Raw genomic sequence first — 18713 nt, forward strand, 5'->3', positions numbered from 1 at the left:
ATAATTTCTTTATGCTCTATGGTTAAATGGATAGTAAATAGTTGCAGAATAAATAGTTATAGTATAGAATGTTTAATATGACTGTATTAAGTGAAAGTCTTCTTTTCTCTTTGTATAGCCAATCGGTGCTTTGAACCCAAAGAGAGCTGTGTTTTATGCAGAACGTTATGAGACATGGGAAGATGATCAAAGCCCCCCCTACCATTATAATACACATTACTCAACAGCAACATCTACCTTATCCTGGCTTGTTCGAATTGTGAGTATCTTCATTAAATTACTATACTTGTTATTTGTTTTAAACAAAGGTTAGAGACCAGTGAAGTAGAAACGAGAGATTTCAAACTCTAGCAAGACCTGAATCCTTTTTGAAAATAAGTTTTCTCATTTGCAAAATCGGGTTAGGAAGATAGATTATTGTGAGCTTCTTAAGCCTAAACCAGTTATAAAAGGAACCAGACTCCTGGAGTGCATCCTTAATATCCACTGTTTCCTTTGTCCACTGAAGGTCGCAAGCTGGCACTCTCCCCTGGCCCTCTCAGTCTTGCTTCTTGGACAGTATACCTCAAGAACAATTTCTAAATGTTTGAAAGTCTTCTTTCTGTTATTTTTTTATTTCTCCTAACTCATTAAGGTCTCTCTGATCTTTCAAATACATACACACATAGACACGCACACATACACATACATACGTAACATGCATGCACACGAATGCACATCCATGCAAGCTTCCTTGCCATCCCCACCAACCTTGCAGTTACGTTCTCTCCCTGCATAGTCACATGTAAACACAGCCTCCACTAAACTGCATTGTGCTAGGCTCATCTCTGCTCATCACATCTCATTCAGTCTTTAACCTGGCTATTCAGCTTCCACACCCATCACTTCACTGAATTGTTGTTGCAGAAGTCACAAGTTATGGTTCCCATCTCATACCGTGATCTATCTGAATGAAGCATTTGGCATCATTGTTCACTTTCTTCTTCTTGAAAGTCTTCCCTTCCATGGTTCCTTAGACAATATCTCCTACTATCCTAACTGCCCCTCCCAGTCTCATGCTCAGGTATTTTTTTTCTCAGTGTTTCTGGTCCCCAGGATTTTTCTGTATACCTTATCCGGGCTATGCCATTCAATTATAAGCTAACGACTTCCAGCTTCTGTCTTCATTGCAAGCATTTCTCTTGGGCTCCCAACCTTTATTTTCAAGTGCCTACTGGATATTTCTACCTGAACATCTCATAATACCATAAACACCATTTCCAAAAGTGAATTTCTCACCTCCTCACAAACCTGTTGTGGTTCTTCCTGTATTTCCAACCTAAATAAATGATGTGATCGCTCACAGAGTTAACATGATCTAGATATTATCTCTGTTTTGGCAGCCTGCTACATCCAATCAGATATCACATCAGATAGGTTCTATCAGCTAAATATCTCCGCAGTCTCCTTTCTCTATTAACCCTGGCATTTCCTTAGTTTAAGTTCCCATTATTTCTCATCTAGATTACTGCAGAAGCCCTTAACAAATCTTCTTGCCTTTCGTCTTGCCTTCTTCAATCCCGTTTAGTTAAGAGCAGTTACTGGAGTCAGATGGTCTGATTTTTTTTTAATTTTTTTAAGTTTATTTATTTTTGACAAAGATAGAGTGCAAGCATGAGCTGGGGAGGGGCAGAGAGAGAGGGAGACACAGAATGGCTCCAGGCTCTAAGCTGTCAGCACAGAGCCTGACGCGAGGCTTGAACTCATGGACTGTGAGATCATGACCTAGGCCGAAGTCAGACGCTTAACTGACTGAGACATCCAGGCACCCCCCCCCCTTTTTTTTTTTACTATAAGCAACCAAGGAGTATTATGGAATGCTAACCCAAATCTGTAAATCAATATAGTCAACAATGTCTTCTCTCCTTACCAAAATATAGCTCAGACCACTCTTTTTCATGAGACAGGTTTGCCTCAGAAGCACATCAGTAAAGTAGCCTACATGCAAATGTGTGTACCTGGAACCGCATCTTCTATTTTCAAAGATTTTTTTTTTCTCTGCCTAAATGGCAGCTTTAGTTTGGAGGTCTTTCTCAAACATTCTCTCTGTTATGGGGACAAATTGAACTCACCACAAATATAGTATGAGTATCTTTTAAGTAGCTTGTAAATCACTGATAGGTAATATGCTGTAATTACTCTTATTACAAAAAAAGGTTTGTCAGAATTATGACTCAGTTTAACTTAACACAAACTTTATATTTTTTATAATCTTAAAGCAGTATGAGTAGTTTTAAAAAGTTAAGTTTAACTAACCTATGAGAAAATAAACCCAAATCTTATTTTAAAAATAAACTCTGGGGGCGCCTGGGTGGCTCAGTCGGTTAAGCGTCCCACTTCAGCTCAGGTCACGATCTCACGGTCTGGGAGTTCGAGCCCCGCGTCGGGCTCTGGGCTGATGGCTCAGAGCCTGGAGCCTGCTTTGGATTCTGTGTCTCCCTCCCTCTCTGCCCCTCCCCCGTTCATGCTCTGTCTCTCTCTGTCTCTGTCTCAAAAATAAATAAACGTTAAAAAAAATTTTTAAAAAAACTCTGTAATTATAAACTAAAGAAAAATACATAAAACTTTTTTTAGCCCGAAGGTATTGTCTAATTTTCTAAAGATTTACCTTAATTACATGAACTCAGATTCTTTTATAAAAATGTTTCTGAGCTGTTTCTTTTTTTTTCCTGAGCTAACAGTTTCTTAAGAAATATTTTTTAACTCTAGCACTTTTAAAGAATAACAATTTCTATTTCTTTATTTTCTGTTAATTTTTGAGGAATATGAGATTTAAATAGGTGCCCATTTACCCCTATAAACCAATCAGAACAGAGTACCTTGGTTTATGGGTTGTAATCATTTTTTAATACACTCCAGATGTAGGGAAATACTTCACACTCACACAAGAGTTAAAGACTTTTCTGAATTACAGACACACAAATATATTGAGGACTTATAGCTTCTATCCTGTAATGTCAGCCACAGGTCAAAACAAAACACAGAAACACAAAAAATTACCAGTCAAGATTTCAAGGAGCTGGTGTCCTTTACAAGGGACATAAAATATGTTCTTATTTGATTTGGGCTCACAAATAGGCAGACCGGAAAACAAAAAGGCTAATAAATTCTCTGATCACCAAATGGTGAGACCATGAAACCAAATTCTCAGTCATTACCACCACCAGTGGGAAATTACGGATTAGCAGTGCATGTTACAAATGTTATAATAAAAATATCAGCAAAGGGGTTAAAAAAAACCTAGAGAAAAAGTGTGCCAGTAAAGTTAAAGTTATATTTGCTGCTTAGAATTCACTCTACAGAGCAAGAAAAGGGATACTGGGGCTTAAGCAACCCTTGAGATATACCTCCTGTGTATTTGGCTTCATAGAGTTCATTCTCAAAGGGACTTCCAAAACTGTTAGAAAATGAAGTTTTTAGAAAGCAGTGAAACCAGAGGTATTCATCCTGGGAGGTCTTTTCATATCACCTTGGGTTCCATCAGGAACAGTCATTGCTGTAGTGAGCCACTGCCATAAGGAGAGTAAGACACCTTTCTCAGGTATTTTGGTGATAAAAAAAAAAATCAGGAATCATTTCAGAAAGAACATTTCAACTGGGTTGTTTGAGATTTAATTGAGATTATATATGTGATATTATTTTGAAATATATAAATTGGTATTTGGTGGTTTCTGTGTGATCAAATTAGACTGAAGCCAGATTTAGAAGACTTATTTGTGTGAATCTGTAAAAATACTTGCTATCAACAGCTTGGTTTAAGTTAACAATCTTGTCTCTCTAATAAAGCTAAATACTTCCTCAAGACATAAATGATCATTCATCCTTGAATTGATTTATTATTCCAGTGAAATGGAGTACAAATTTGAATCTGTACAAGAGTATGGCAGAAATTCTATGCACATTCATTCTACACATCCTCTTCTAGTGTTACCTATAATAGTGCTGCACCGTGGAAATAGAATGCAAGTCACTTATGTAATTTGAAATTTTTAGTAGCCACATTGAAGAGTAAAAAGAAATAGGTGAAATTAGTTTTAACAAACATATTTGTTAACCCAGTATATTCGAAGTGCTATAATTTCAACACTTAACCAACATAAAAATTTTTAATGATGTATTTTACTTTTGGGGGCTACTAAGTCTTTGAAATCCAGAATGTCTTTTATATTTAGAGCACATTCAGTTTGAACGAGCCATAGTTCAGGTACTCAGGAGTCACATGTTGCAACTGCCTACTGTATTGGACAGAACAGATCTATAGGACTGCTTTTATGGGGACTCATTTAGCTGACACATCTTATGTCACGCTGTTATAAATAGAAGTATCCTGGTCTAATAGCTTAGTAAGTGTTTAACCTAATGGCCCAGGGAATTGTGGTTTCCTCACTCCTATCCCATGGAGTTTAAGAAGTAGAAAATGCATTAAGATTCATGTCGCTAAGACTTTGTTCAAAAAAACAAAACACAGGTGAAAGTATTTGCCCTTTACCTTTCAAGTCTTTTGGACCCAAAGTCATTAAACTCATTATTTGTTTCAATCAGTTTATTGAGTACAACAATGATAGTAACTGCTCTAAGATGCTAATCAACTACATATCTCATTACTTTATTTTTTTGTACAATAATTTTTTATTTATTTTTCTTTTTTTTATTAATATATGAAATTTATTGTCAAATTGGTTTCCATACAACACCCAGTGCTCATCCCAAAAGGTGCCCTCCTCAATACCCATCACCCACCCTCCCCTCCCTCCCACCCCCCATCAACCCTCAGTTTGTTCTCAGTTTTTAACAGTCTCTTATGCTTTGGCTCTCTCCCACTCTAACCTCTTTTTTTTTCCTTCCCCTCCCCATTACTTTAAATTTAAAATATTATTTTAGACAAACTAACAGTGAAGTCACTTGTCTGAATTACCAGACTCTGTAAAGCTTATTCCTTGATAGCAGCCATTGGGCAAATGATGAATTAACTATTATGGTGGAGTTTGGAGTTTCCCCAGATACTAACCAGCATAAAAGGCACACTTAACTTGGAATGTTTTTACTTTAAATCTTACCCTGAACATATAGTGTATAACATATACACAAAAGTAATTAAATCTTACTCTCTGACCTTTACGTCCCTCAGTAACCTATTCACCTTCCAAATTCACTATATTCCACCTACATATTCAAATCTCATTTGTCTAATATTTAATCATAATCTTTAAGGAAGTTAAATAGGTTGTGCAAAAAAAGTTCACTTATAAATTAGTTGTTTGGAATTTGGGACTTTTAAAAATAAATTATGTTTTTTTTTGGAAAGCCTACCCAAGAGCCTGTTCACACCATACTATATCTTTAAAAGTATATCTTTCTAGTGAAGAAATAGTGGAAACACTTTTGCAGGTATTGTAATTAAAACCAAAAGATAATGCTACTGAATATATTGTTATGTAAGTTTAAGGTATACACCTTTATGATTTGACATCTGTATTCCCTACATAGTCTAGTTACCATCCACCACCACACAGTTGACCCTCTTCACCCATTTCACCCACCACCCAAACCCTTTCCCCACTGGGAACCACTAGTCTGTTCTTTGTATCTACGAATTTGTTTTTGTTTTATTTCGTGCGTTCATTTGTTTTGCTTGTAGGTTCCATATGAGTGAAATCTTTGTCCTTCCTTATCTGATTTACTTTGCTTAACATGTAATACACTCAAGGTCTATCCATATTATTACAAAGGGCAAGATTTCATTCATTTTTATAGCTGAGTAGTAGTCTACTGTGTAAATGTACCTCAACTTCCTTATGCACATCTGTCAATGGACACTTAAGTAGTTTCCATGTCTTCACTATTGTAAATTATAATACTACGATGAACATACAAGTACATGTATCTTTGCAAATTGGTCTCTTTGTATTCTTTAGACAAATACCCAGAAATAGAATAGTTGGGTCATATTATAGTTCTATTCATAACTTTTTGAGGAAGCTCCATAAAGATTTGGAATTTTTAATCAAACGCCTGATTTATAATAAGTATGTAGGTTAGTTACAAGAGTCTTTTTGAAGATTCTAAAAGATACATCTAGATTCATTTGAAAGCAATGTGAGAAAATAAACGTGTAGAGTTAAACAATGCACAATACAAATAACGGTTCCTCCATTTCCTAGAATGTAATGCTGAATTTCTCAAATGTAAAATGGGAACCATTATACCTACTCTGAAGGATAATCATGAGGACTGAATTAACTGAGATAATACAGTGCTGAGGACAGAAGGGTGCTCAGTAGCTCTTACTTCCCTTCCCTTTGATCTTTATTATGCTTTGTGTCACTTCAAGATATACACCTCTTCTTTGGTATAGTTATGTACCAAACCCTACCCATTGCCCATGAATGGGATTTGCTTCAAATGAAATGAAAGGAAGGAAAAGAAGGCAGGTACAGAGGAGAGGGACTTGAGAAAAGACTTACGAGATTATGGAGCAAATATTATAGAAGACAGAAAATAAAGGGGTTGAGTGAAGAGAAGAGAAACAGAGGAACAGAGTTAGATTGCCCAGTATGGAATTGATCAGTCTGTAATCATTGAAAGGCAAGAAAGGTTGTTAGTAGTATCTTTGCAGGGGATAAAAGTGATGATAAAATTCAGTGGGACAGGTATTACCCAGCGCAGGCCTAGCTAGTTTGGTTTTCTAGTACTAAAGCAGTGTTGGAAGATAGGAAGTGATCTTAGGGTAGATGTAGTTAGGAGAAGGAGGAATGCTATCAACCATTAGTATTGCAGGACCTAACAGGAAGTTCGTAAAGCCCAAGAAAATGCCAGCATTTTAATTTCTGAAATTTCTACTTAATATTTATTCATTTGTACATCTTGCAAACAGAATGCTTTTCTAGTATAATGATAAATCATCTACTGTGGTAATGTATATGTGGAAAATGGTCAAATCAGCATATTAGGTGAAAAAATATAAAAGTTTCTTAAGCTTCATATACCACTTAATCCTCTATGTTAGCCTAAATGGAAAAAGAAAAGCCTTCCACTGTGCCTTGAACATAATAAGGAAACACATGGGAAAAGGTAATCTCCACGGTAATCAGAGCTTGAAAGATCAATACTCACTTAGAAACAAATAGGTTATCAATTTCTATTCATACTCGACCACTGTTGCAGCTGGAGGCCTTCAGGAATAATGACAACATTTGTCAGTAATGTACTGTGTGACCCTAAAACAGTTGTTAATCAGATCTTTTTTAAAGCTACTTAAAACTGTGGAATGTGGCATTCAGTATTCTCCGCTTTTGGGTGCCACCAGTTTCATAGACTTCATGACCAGAAACAAAAGTAATTCTCTAATTTCACGTTTCTTTTTGCTATGCCCATCTGGGCTATTCTTGACATACCTTTGTTAAGGTTTGAAAACCAGGAAGGACTTTATCATTTATGTCAGGATAGAGATCAGCTTTTAGTGGCTGATGATAAAAAGTAAGGTTTTGCACGTATGAATGGGTCTTCGCCCACTTCAGTGTAATAGGTTAAAAATTGTAGAGACGAGTCCCATCCCTGTAAATTAATCCCTGCCTATGACCCACAGAGAAAAACAAAAAAATAAAAGCACCTTACATTGGCATCCTAGAATAATGAAGAAGTGGATTCTGAAGTTACTTTTTTTATAACCTTTTTTTTATATTTATTTCTGAGAGAGGGCAAGCAAGCAGAGGAAGGGTAGAGAGAAAGGGGGACAGAGGATCCCAAGCAGGCTCTGCACGGACAGCAGAGAGCCTGATGAGGGACTCGAACCCACAAACGGCGAGATCATGACCTAAGCCAAAGTTGGGCGCTCAACCGACTAAGTCACTCGGGTGCCCCTATTTATATTTTGAGAGATAGAGAGAAAGAGAGCAGGGGAAGGGCAGAGAGAGGGGGAGACCGAGAATCCCAAGCAGGCTCCACACTGTCAGCAGGAGCCCAAAGTGGGGCTCCATCCCATGAACTGAGAGATCATGACCTGAGCCGTGATCAACAGCCTGACGCTTGAGCCATCCAGGTGCCCCTGAAGAAACATTTATGAAACACAAACCATGAGCCAAGCACAATACTTGGTGCTAAGGATGCAGAGATGAATGAGACCTAAGGCACTAAGAGTCTGGTCAGGTTGTCTGGTGAACTGGCGGTCTGGTATGAGGCCCAGCAGTGAATACTCGACACGGTGCATAAAGCTGTTGTCATTTTTATAACTCTGTGTCAGGTGACCCACTCCAAGCTTTCCCAATATTATCTCATTGTATTTAATTCCCATAATTATCCCCAAGGTGTTGTCCTTCCCAATTAACACAGATGAAGGAACCGAAGCATAGTTATTTAACATCGCTACGTAAGGTTAAATAACTTGCCTAAAAGAAGGAAATGGTGTGTTCCACCAAGATTCAGATTTAGACCTGTCATTTTTCATTCTGTTTACCATTGCTACTTCTAGACTTGTTTTGATCCCTACTTTAATTAATGTAATTTAGTGATAAGCTACACCACATTAATTACCTAATGTTTAATAGTGAGTTAAAAATCTACAAAGCAAATTAATTAGTGAAGGTCATCTCAAAAAATTTTTCTTCCTAACTTAATTTCAGTGACATCAATTTGTCTTTCATGTCACTTAAAATCTTAAACAGCAATACGGACTTCCTGCATGCCTATCTGATTTACAGGTGAATCAGTAATACCTTCCTCTATTTATTGTTGTATCATTCTTCATCCAATATCTTTGATCATACTTTCCTATCATCCAATACTGAACATAAAATATTGCTGATATGTTACAAACTTATAACACTGATGACATCTAGCCACACTAAATTTCAGGAGGAGACTGAGGACAATGAGTGTTTGTAGCTGTTGCCTTACAGCTAACGGCAACAAGAGACGTTCAAAGGGGCAAAGTCATGCTTTGTAGACATACAAGAATTAAGAGGGATTATATGTTAAAGAAAAATAACTGTTTAGGAAAATGTTGTGGAGGTTTCTTAGCATTATTGAACCTAGGGGTGATATGTCATTCCTCCTAGACTTAAGAAAGAATCAAACCACAGAAAAAGAAATGTATATTTATCTGTGTTATACCTGTAGTTAAAACTAAGAAAGCCTTGGTAAGAATGAATGTCATTTAATCTTTTAAAATTCAGAAATGGGTGCCTGGGTGGCTCAGTCGGTTAAGCCTCTGACTTCGGCTCAGGTCATGATCTCACGGTTCGTGGGTTTGGACCCCACGTCAGGGTCTGTGATGACAGCTCAGAGCCTGGAGCCTGCTTTGGATTCTGTGTCTCCCTCTCTCTCTGCCCCTCCCATGCTCATGCTCTGTCTCCCTCTGTCTCTCAAAAACAAATAAACATTAAGATAAAATAAAAAAAATAAATTTCAGAAACAAATTTAATGACATCAGAAATAATGTCTTTCTCCCAACACAAAAACTACACACAAAAAAACATTGCAATTAAATGATTAGGACTGTGGATAGTTATCCCTAGGTTTTCTGCCATGGGAACATGTACTGGGTGGCAGACACTGTTTTTGTGAGGTAATAATGACACAATACCAAAAGCACTCGAGTTTATCTAGTCTTATTTGCACTTAATTTTATTTCATTCATTTCTTTGCCAGGTTATACATTGAGCAACTTCTGTGTACCAGGAATTGTTCTAAGTGTTGGAGATAAAACAGTGAACATGACAGATATGGAATCTGTTCATGTGGGGGAGGGGGTGATAGACAAGTTACAAATCACTTAAAAAATAGTGTGACAAGTGTTCCAGTGATGTATTTAGAAAATATAGGTTGTATATTTTCATACAACCTATATTCATACAACCTGTATTTTCATACTGGAGAGCTTGGCAAATCAAGGAAAGTCAGGAGAAAATGACATCTTGGCTGAGACATAAAGGATAGAAAGAACTTAGTCAAGTAAGGATGGTGAGGGAAAGGAATAAATTGGTACCAGGCAGAGGAAACATCACCTACAAGGGACAGGAAGTGAGAACAATGTGGCACAACCTTAGAATGTGAAGAAAGGAAGAGGAAAGATAAGTTTCCAGATCATTCAGGACCTTTTAAGACAAACTGAATAGTTTTAGACTTTCTCCTAAGCCATTGAAGGATTTTAAGCAGAACTTTGCATTTTAAAAAAGATCATCAGACCGTAATATTGTACAAGTACTTTAGTGGAGTTTCATAGGTAATCTAAGGTGGCCATTCCCTACCCAATTCCACAGTGCAGTGAACAGTGCCGGAGTGGTTTTCTTATTATGTATGGCCTTAGTTATTAGAAAGAAATTCAGAGTTATAAACTAATAATAATGCAAAGCCATTCATCATTAAATCATAGAGCACTAGTATTCCATCATCTTATGGGTCAGAAGACTGAAGCCCAAGAAGCAAAATGGACTGACATTTTGTGACAAGTGCCTCAGCAGCCCAGTCAGGCCCAGACAGGTACCTCCTGACTCCTGGATGTAGGCATCTTTCCAGGTCCCTGCACTGTTCCGACCTCGTGAGGGTTTCAAAGACAGTCATCTTTTATTTCGGGTGGAACAAGGCCAGTTGTGTTCAGAAGAGTCAAATTCCTGATTCTTCTTTTTGCTCAGGAACCTTTCACAACCTTCTTCCTCAATGCAAATGATGGAAAATTTGACCATCCAGATCGAACCTTCTCATCGGTTGCCAGGTCATGGAGAACCAGTCAGAGAGATACTTCTGATGTAAAGGTAGGCTCTTTTATTTGTTGATGCTAATTTAATTTCAAAAGTGCTGAAATCTTGATTTTTTGACTTAATTGGCTATCTAAGACATTTTATACTACAGTTTTCTTCCATCGTACTTTAAAATCATGTGGCACATCTAACCTAAAAGGAAACGAGAGGAAATGATCATGAGCATCACAGAAAATGATTCAGAATTCATTTATGTTATTCAGTTAAGGTATTTTCGTTATTTCAAAAAATTCCTATCTAATTTAGATCGAATAATCTGGAGATGGCAAGAAGAGGCCATAAATTGCTTTTCCTGCTGTTAACTCAATATTTGGCCCATTCCATAAAACACAGCAGGAATTGGATTTGACCTTAATGTGTCATATTGTTATAGCTTGCCCAGCTTTGGGTTTATGTAGCCTGGGGCAATTAATAAAGCATTAATGACAAGACCCATTTAAAATGTAGGCTTTTCTGTACAGCCTTAGCTTTTACTTGACTGTGCCTGGGGATACTATGCAACAATACACATTAGATTAAACCAACACACACACGATACTGAGGAACAGCCAGGGAGCAGAGTAATTTTACAGTTGGTACTACTTAACTATGGTTAAATACAAAGATTTGTTATTCATTTACATAGGCTTTTGTTTAAGAAAAGAAAAGGTTGTATTCAAAACAATAAAATACATTTGTTCTCTCATCTTTTTCTCTGATAATGAGATATGATCAGGTTATTGCATAGGTGTATGTGTTTCTTATCCTAAGCCCTCTTTCTTCAAGGCAGATTTTTCCCCATCACTGCCACTCATATTGTTAGATAAAAAAAAATATTATGGTATTATTACACTTAAGGTCTTAATCCAACAAAAGGCAGTGAACTAAAGTCAAAATTTTCATATTTTTGCTTATCTATTGCAAACATTTTTAACAAGGCAATTACAACCTTATGGAACTGTAAGAAAACTGGATGAGTACAACTTTGCTCAGTTCTTTTCAAAAGTGGAAAACAAACAAAATGGATCTAACAAGTGTGTAGCTAATCCATACATTTTGTTTATTGCTATCAAAGATAATTCGGAGCTGTATCCACATTGTATCAGATTTTTTTCACGTGAAAATGCCTGCTCACTCTTATTAGACCTCATCACAAAAAAGAAAATTGGCTTTTCAGCCTAATTCAAAGATCTACCCCTACAAACCTACTCACAGATCAGTTAATCACTCTAATTTACATAGTTTTAGACTTATTTTCTATCCTGAGAACTTTATTGATGCTTCTTATCACCAAAAATATCTCACCAAGTTACAGGTCAGTCTCTGATGACCAATGTTTATACCAGGCTTTTCCCTCTTAAAACTGCTAGGATTTCTCCTGGCATATTCCCGTTGTAGAACTTTTAAGAAATGCATACATTTTGTTACCATTGTGTTGCTTTGGTTCCTGGGGGTCACATCACCAATGATAGTGGCCATCACTATCTGGGGAGGTTTTTCTCTTTTTTATCCTCAAGCAGCTGTGCTGAATACAAACAGGACCTATTCCCCCAACCCTGGACCTAATTAGTTCATAACAAGCTCGTTTCCCCAGGTTGACATTGCATGGATTTTCCCATCTTCCATTCCCATTCATATTTTATGATAGGTGTACCTTGAATATCTTTCCATATAGATCCTTTCTTTTTAAAGGCTGCACATTGCGCACATCCACAATAATTTATTTTGACAATCTCCTGTTTATAGATAGCTTGTCTTTCTCTCTGACTGTTACTGTTAAGCACAAGGCTGTAGTAAACAGCCTTGCAAAGTCATCTTGATGAACTTTGGGTATATATGTAAAGGCTAATTTCTACTAATGGCTAAATGGCTATACACACTTAATTTTGGAAGATACTGCCAAAGCATTATTCACAGAGATGGTAGTTCACTCCCTAGAGCAGTGTGTGAGGATGCCTCCTTCCCCACAGCCCCCCTCATCACTATTTTAATAAATGGTGTAATTTTTGCTAATCCGGTGAGTGAAAATAGAGTTGTCTTTGTTTGGGCTTGCGTGTCATTAATTATGAGTGAAACTGAGGATTTTGCATATATTTATTGACCTGTAAACTTACTCCAGTCTTTTCCCATTTTTCAGTTGGGTCATATGTCTTTTTCTTATTGATTTGAAAAAGATCTTTGAAATTGCATCAAGTTGCATTACAAGTATGTTTTCTCAGTCTTTTTGTTGTGCTGTATTTCAAGTGTGTGTGTGTGTGTGTGTGTGTGTGTGTGTGTGTCCAAATGTATCAGTCTTTCCATTTATAGCTGTCAGAGTTTGAGGGAAAGTTAGAGAAATTTTTTGGCAATACTGGTAGTAACTTGAGGTTTTCTACATTCATGTTTAAATACACTGATCAAAGCGCACAGTATTTTTTCCCTCTAAAATAATACTTCATTTAGCAGGGAAGAATATGTTACCAAGAGCAATAATAGCTTTTCTAACTGGGTGTTAAAAACCTAAGCTTTTGATTTCTTATCCCCAAGCTGTTAAATAAAGCGTTGGATATAAATTTAAGGAACTGCAATTCCATTTGTGAAGAAAAGTATGTCTGCTGTATTTACTTAGATAATCGTTTAAGAAAGAACTAGAATAGAGTAGATGGCTTTATTCTGTCTCTCTTTATTAAGATCATTCTCTTCCTGTGATAATGAATACAAGCTGGGCAGAGATGGAGTGTTGGTGAAGTGACCTTTCAGGAGCCAGTTCCCCTGAGTTAAGTCAGACTAGTTAGTTTTTTATTTATTTATTTATTTTATTTCCCTTTTCTATAGTAGTCTTGGTAACACTGACATTCAACTTACTGGAGTTCTTACACTAAGATTCCTTAATGCCTTCAAAAGTTGTTATATTACTTTTGAATAGCTATGTAGATGTCAGAAAAGGTAGCTGTGACAAAATGTCATTAAGGTGACATAGTGTAAATTAATACAGTTAATGGAGGTGCTCACCACTGACTCATTGACCCATTATGAGCTCTTGTGGAATTAACGGATGCCAGGGCATCAATCTTTTGAAAAAAAGGGAAAAAAGAGATGGCAGCTTTAAAACCTTGCAGTGAATTATATTAGAAAAGTGAAAACGTCTGGGTTGGATTTGATTTCTCTAGGAAGCCATATAATGGTATGCTCTCTCAGCAAAATATATTAAACTGAAATGTCAGATTTGATGCAATAGGTATACAATTATGATAGTGTTAATAGTGGTCTTCGATCACTCTAAGACATACTTTCAAGTCCAATTTCTCAGCAGCTTGAACTTGTCATAAGCTTGTAAATTAGAAATTGTGTTTGAGGATATTTTCTTATTATTGACAGAATGCATATAACACTATTAACTGTACCACGGGGCTTTAGTGTAGCTGTTAAAATAAACCAGAAATCACATTTACAGACACATAATGCCTGTTATAATATTCATCTTGCCATTTCTTGAGTAATATTTGGTGTCTTTCTGTACTGTTTTTCATTTAGGAAATCTTAAGCTACTTGGACCCTTTCCTTAAAGAGAAGCTGATTAACAGAAACCTATCAAGGGGACGAGAGTAAACAGAAGAGCCTTTATGTGAAGTAGGCAAGATAGTGCCGAAAGTACCTCTGAAGGAGCACACTTAGAAGTTACGATAGTAGAGTTCATTCTTTTCGAATGGTTCTCCATAGTTTTTAAACATGCTTCTTGGTTAGTTATTTGACACAGTCTTCAAAACATCCCTGTGAAATAGCTGTCATGATTCTCGTTTTGTAAAGAAGGTTCAGAGATATTAAGTGGCCTGCCTAAGTTCACACAGTGGGGAAGGAGGAAGCCAGAAGTAGCACTGAGGTCTATTCAGTTCTTTGCAGCGTGTATTCATTGGATAGCAGGCTGCCGTGATTTTCCTGCATATGATCATATAACCACATCCAACCGCTTTAACTAGTTTGGGATAATTGGACCATCAAGGTTTACTTTAATCATTTATTGCTGTGTAACAAAACACCCCAAACCTTAGTGCCTTAAAAAAAAAAAACTTACAACCCTTTATTTCCCCAGAGTTCTGCAGTCAGAATAGGGTTCGTCATGTACAGCTTGTCTCTGGTTCACCTGGGGTCAACTGGGGTGGCTTGTCTGGGTCTGGAGGATTCAAGCTGACTTTACTCACTTATCTGTTGCTTTAGCAAGAATGGCTGGAACAGCTAGGGCCCGGCTGGTCCTCTTTCTTTACATAGTCTTTCTAAGAAAATCACACTTTTTCAAAAGGTTGAAAAAAATGGGAACTGCAAGGCTACTTCATGCCTAGGGCTTAAAACTCCAATAGTGTTGGGGCACCTGGGTGACTCAGTCAGTTAAGCGTCCAACTCTTGATTTCAGGTCAGGTCATGATCTCATGGTTCCTGAGTTCAAGCCTCATATTGGGTTCTGTGCTGACAGCATGGAGCCTGCTTGGGATTCTCTCTACACTCCCCTCTCTCTGCCCCTCCCCCACTTGCACTGTCTCTCTCTCTCTCTCTCTCTCTTTCTCTCTCTCTCTCTCTCTCTCTCTCTCTCTCTCTCTCTCTCTCTTTCTCTCTCTCTCTCTCTCTCTCTTTCAAAATAAATAAATAAACTTAAAAATAAAAAAAGTCACTTAGTGTTACCCCTATAGCATTCTGTTGGTCAAAACAAGTCACAGGACGAGCCCAAATGAACTTTGCTTCCTGGTGAGATAAGTAGTGAAGTCACATTACAAGAAGACATGGTGGTTAGAAGGATTTTTGTGACCATCTCCGCAAACAGTCTACTAAGGTCCTCTCTCCGATCACAGTTCACATTCCTCCTAAATGCAAAATATAATCAGCTTGTTAGCTACATCAGGCTCAAAATCTCGTATCTCATGGTCTATATTAGGTCCAGATACAGATAAGGTGGAGAAATTCCTAATTAGGATACCTGGAAACTAGAAATACAGCTTTTCTGTCCCATGTACACTCAGCATATGATGGTGAGTCAGAAACAGGTGAACCTCAACAGACTCTGTTCCAAAGGAGGGGATGTGGGAGTTAGATAGCAGTGGCTGGTTCATAGGGATTGCAGCCAGGCATGTGTGGTCAGTTTCCTAGACTGTGGGGATGGGTCCTCTGGGACCTTGGCTTCGCCCTCTGAATCAGTTTTCTTTTCCATAAGAGATAGCCCTTGTTTGCAGCTCAGTGGCTTTCTCTAAATGATTATAGAAAGTTGGGACCAGGTCACCTTCAGCCTCCTTTAAAATTCTGTGCACTTGGTATATATCAAATTATAGTTCATTATTAGGAAAAAGCTTTCACTCAAAACTCATTTTGAGGTAGGATCCTTTCTACTTCTGCACATGAGTTAAGATGCTATTTATAATGCCCTTAAGATTCTTAGAATCCCTCTGTGTAGCCGAATTAATTGGTCTACACTCCACCACCTTGAATTTTGCTGAGCTCGGGTATAAGGTGGGATACAGCCATGCCCTTTCCCCTCTGGCCATATTTGATTTGCAGCACTTTGTAATGGACCTTTGTTCTGAACCTGTTTCTTATTTTGAGAATCTTTTGGCATCAGAATACATTGTCCTAGGCCCTTATATCTCCCCTAAATATTGCTTTAAAACTGAGCTGTTTCTTCCTTAGCTCAGAATACCTTATCCATAGACCATTCAAAGAAGCCAGTGGCCACTTTCAGCATTCTGCCTGCAAATCTCCTAAACCAGAGCACAAGTTCATTAGATACTTTTTCTCTTATTTTTGAAATTATTGCAAGAAACAGTCTTGTTAATTTTCCACCACCACGTAACACCGGTTGCTTTTCTCCTGCTTGCTGATTGATCCTCCAGACTCTACCCAGTCTCCTCATGGCCTTCGCAGCCTCTGTCTCCTTCCTGGTCCTGATGCCAGTGCCATGTTTGAGTTTTTATTACTTCGCACTCCACTCCCAGGCATCAATTTCAGTTTCCATTATCTATTACTGTGGAACAAAGCACCCCAAAACTTCGTTTTAAAACCACAGCAAGTATTTATTTGTTGACAGTTATGCATTTGGAGTTAAGGCCCAGCAAGGATTGCTCACCGCTGTGCTCCACGGCAACAGCTGGAGGGAAAGGGCCGGGCCACAGAACCCATCGTGGCTTCACGCACATATTCCGTCACCCATCTGAGCTTGCTGGAATAGCTCGGACTGTCCACACATGTCTGTCCCTTTCTACGATCACTCCAGCAAGGGGGCCACACTACTTTCTGTGACGGTCAGCTTCTAAGTGGATAAAAACAGAAGTTACAGGGCCTCTGAGGTCTTAGGGTTCTCTAGAAGCCCTACAGTGTCATTTTTTCACATTCTGTGTGTCGAAATGTGCCTGCCCATATTCCAAGGGAGAAAAAGTAGACTCCACCACTTTATGGGATGAATGGGAAAGTGGAAATGCCAAAGAGGACACAGAGGACATGGAGAGGTCTTTGAAAAAGTTCTACAAGCAACTAATTTTAAGAAGTTAGAAGTTCTAGTTTGGTTTATACCGTTCAGTTCAATCTGATCGTGCATTTAGACAAAACGAAAATCTGAAGTGCAAGTAACTTATGAAAATATGTCTGATTAGGCTAGTAGGTAAGATACAAGATTGTATGTTTGATAAAAACATTTTAGTCATCTGAATTGTCTACATAGGTATGCATTCAAACAAACACCCAAAGTGACAGCTTTGTTACTGGTTACAGTATGTGCTTTGGTACTGGGGCAAACTCAGCAGCAATATTTTTGATCTGCATGGAAAAAAAGTAGATAGAATAAATAGTCTCTATAATATATTTTGCATAAAGCTATTAAATGCATTGTTTTACACACTGTCCCCATTTAATCCTCACATCTACCCTGTGAGTTAATTACTATTATCATCACAATTTTGCATATTGAAGAAACTGATTTTTTTTTCCAAAAGGTTAAGAAACTTACCCAAGCTAGCAGGAAGTCCAGATTTAGACTCAGATCTACTTGATCCTGATGCACATAAAGTAACACTTCCTTGCTAGAAGAAAAGATAATCCCCAAACTGCCTGCCCACCCCTTTTCCCCCTTATCTTCAACTAACTGGTCATCCTAAGTACCCCTGCATTAACCAACACAGCCTGAAAACCAGGCCTTCAATATTGCTCTTATCACTCTTTCATGCCTGAAATTCAGGAGATGATAAACATATAGCAATAATTGATTCATTTTTTTTATCTCACACATTTGTATTGAGTATCTATTATGTACTAGGTCCTACCAACTGAGTGGTGTGAACCAGAGAGCAAACTGAACAACGATTCCTACCGTCATGGGAGTCCCAGTATAGTGGGACACAGGAGCTATATATATATATAGATATATAGATATATGTATATATATATATATATACATATATATATAAAGAAAATCAGCATCGCTATGCAGAAAATCAAAACAGAATGAAGTCCCTACAGAATGACTGGGTTGCTGCTTCAGAAGGCAAAATAGAGAATATATGAGCAGAGACCCTGGATTTAAAGTGTTTGATTTTGATTTCTGGCTTTACCACCTATTTCCACTGTAATCATTAGCAAATTACTTACCTTCTCTTTGCCTCAGTTTTCATGTCTAAAAAGTGGGAAGAATGGGAATGCCTATCTCATGAAATTTTGCCAAGATTAAGAAAATATATGTAAAGCACTTAGAACAGTACCAAGATATAGTATGGTACAAATAAATTCTGCCTGCTGTTTTAAGATTGAACGACCAGAGGTAACATTTCAGCTGACTTCTTGTCTTGAAGCCAAGATACAATCATGGCCATCTTCTTGGATATAACAGCTGAGTCTCAGAGATGAAACTCTTCTTATTCTTTAGGTTTTTCTTTTTTAATAAACCTTCTAAATTATATACACATGAATATAAATTATATACTATTGTCCTGC

At 37.5% G+C, this 18713-nt stretch overlaps 1 protein-coding gene across 11 annotated transcripts in view; it reads left to right on the forward strand.

Annotated features, from left to right (window-relative positions):
* Positions 1 to 18713, forward strand: part of NBEA (neurobeachin) — a 685885-nt gene that overhangs the window by 599088 nt on the left and 68084 nt on the right. For all 11 annotated transcript variants that reach the window (XM_043576682.1, XM_043576704.1, XM_043576721.1 and 8 more), the window contains 2 exons: positions 119 to 259; positions 10668 to 10787. In XM_043576682.1, coding sequence (XP_043432617.1) covers positions 119 to 259; positions 10668 to 10787 — 261 coding nt within the window. The remainder of the gene's footprint in view (positions 1 to 118; positions 260 to 10667; positions 10788 to 18713) is intronic.

Source organism: Prionailurus bengalensis, chromosome A1 (genome assembly GCF_016509475.1).
Source record: "Prionailurus bengalensis isolate Pbe53 chromosome A1, Fcat_Pben_1.1_paternal_pri, whole genome shotgun sequence".
Lineage (NCBI taxonomy): Eukaryota > Metazoa > Chordata > Mammalia > Carnivora > Felidae > Prionailurus > Prionailurus bengalensis.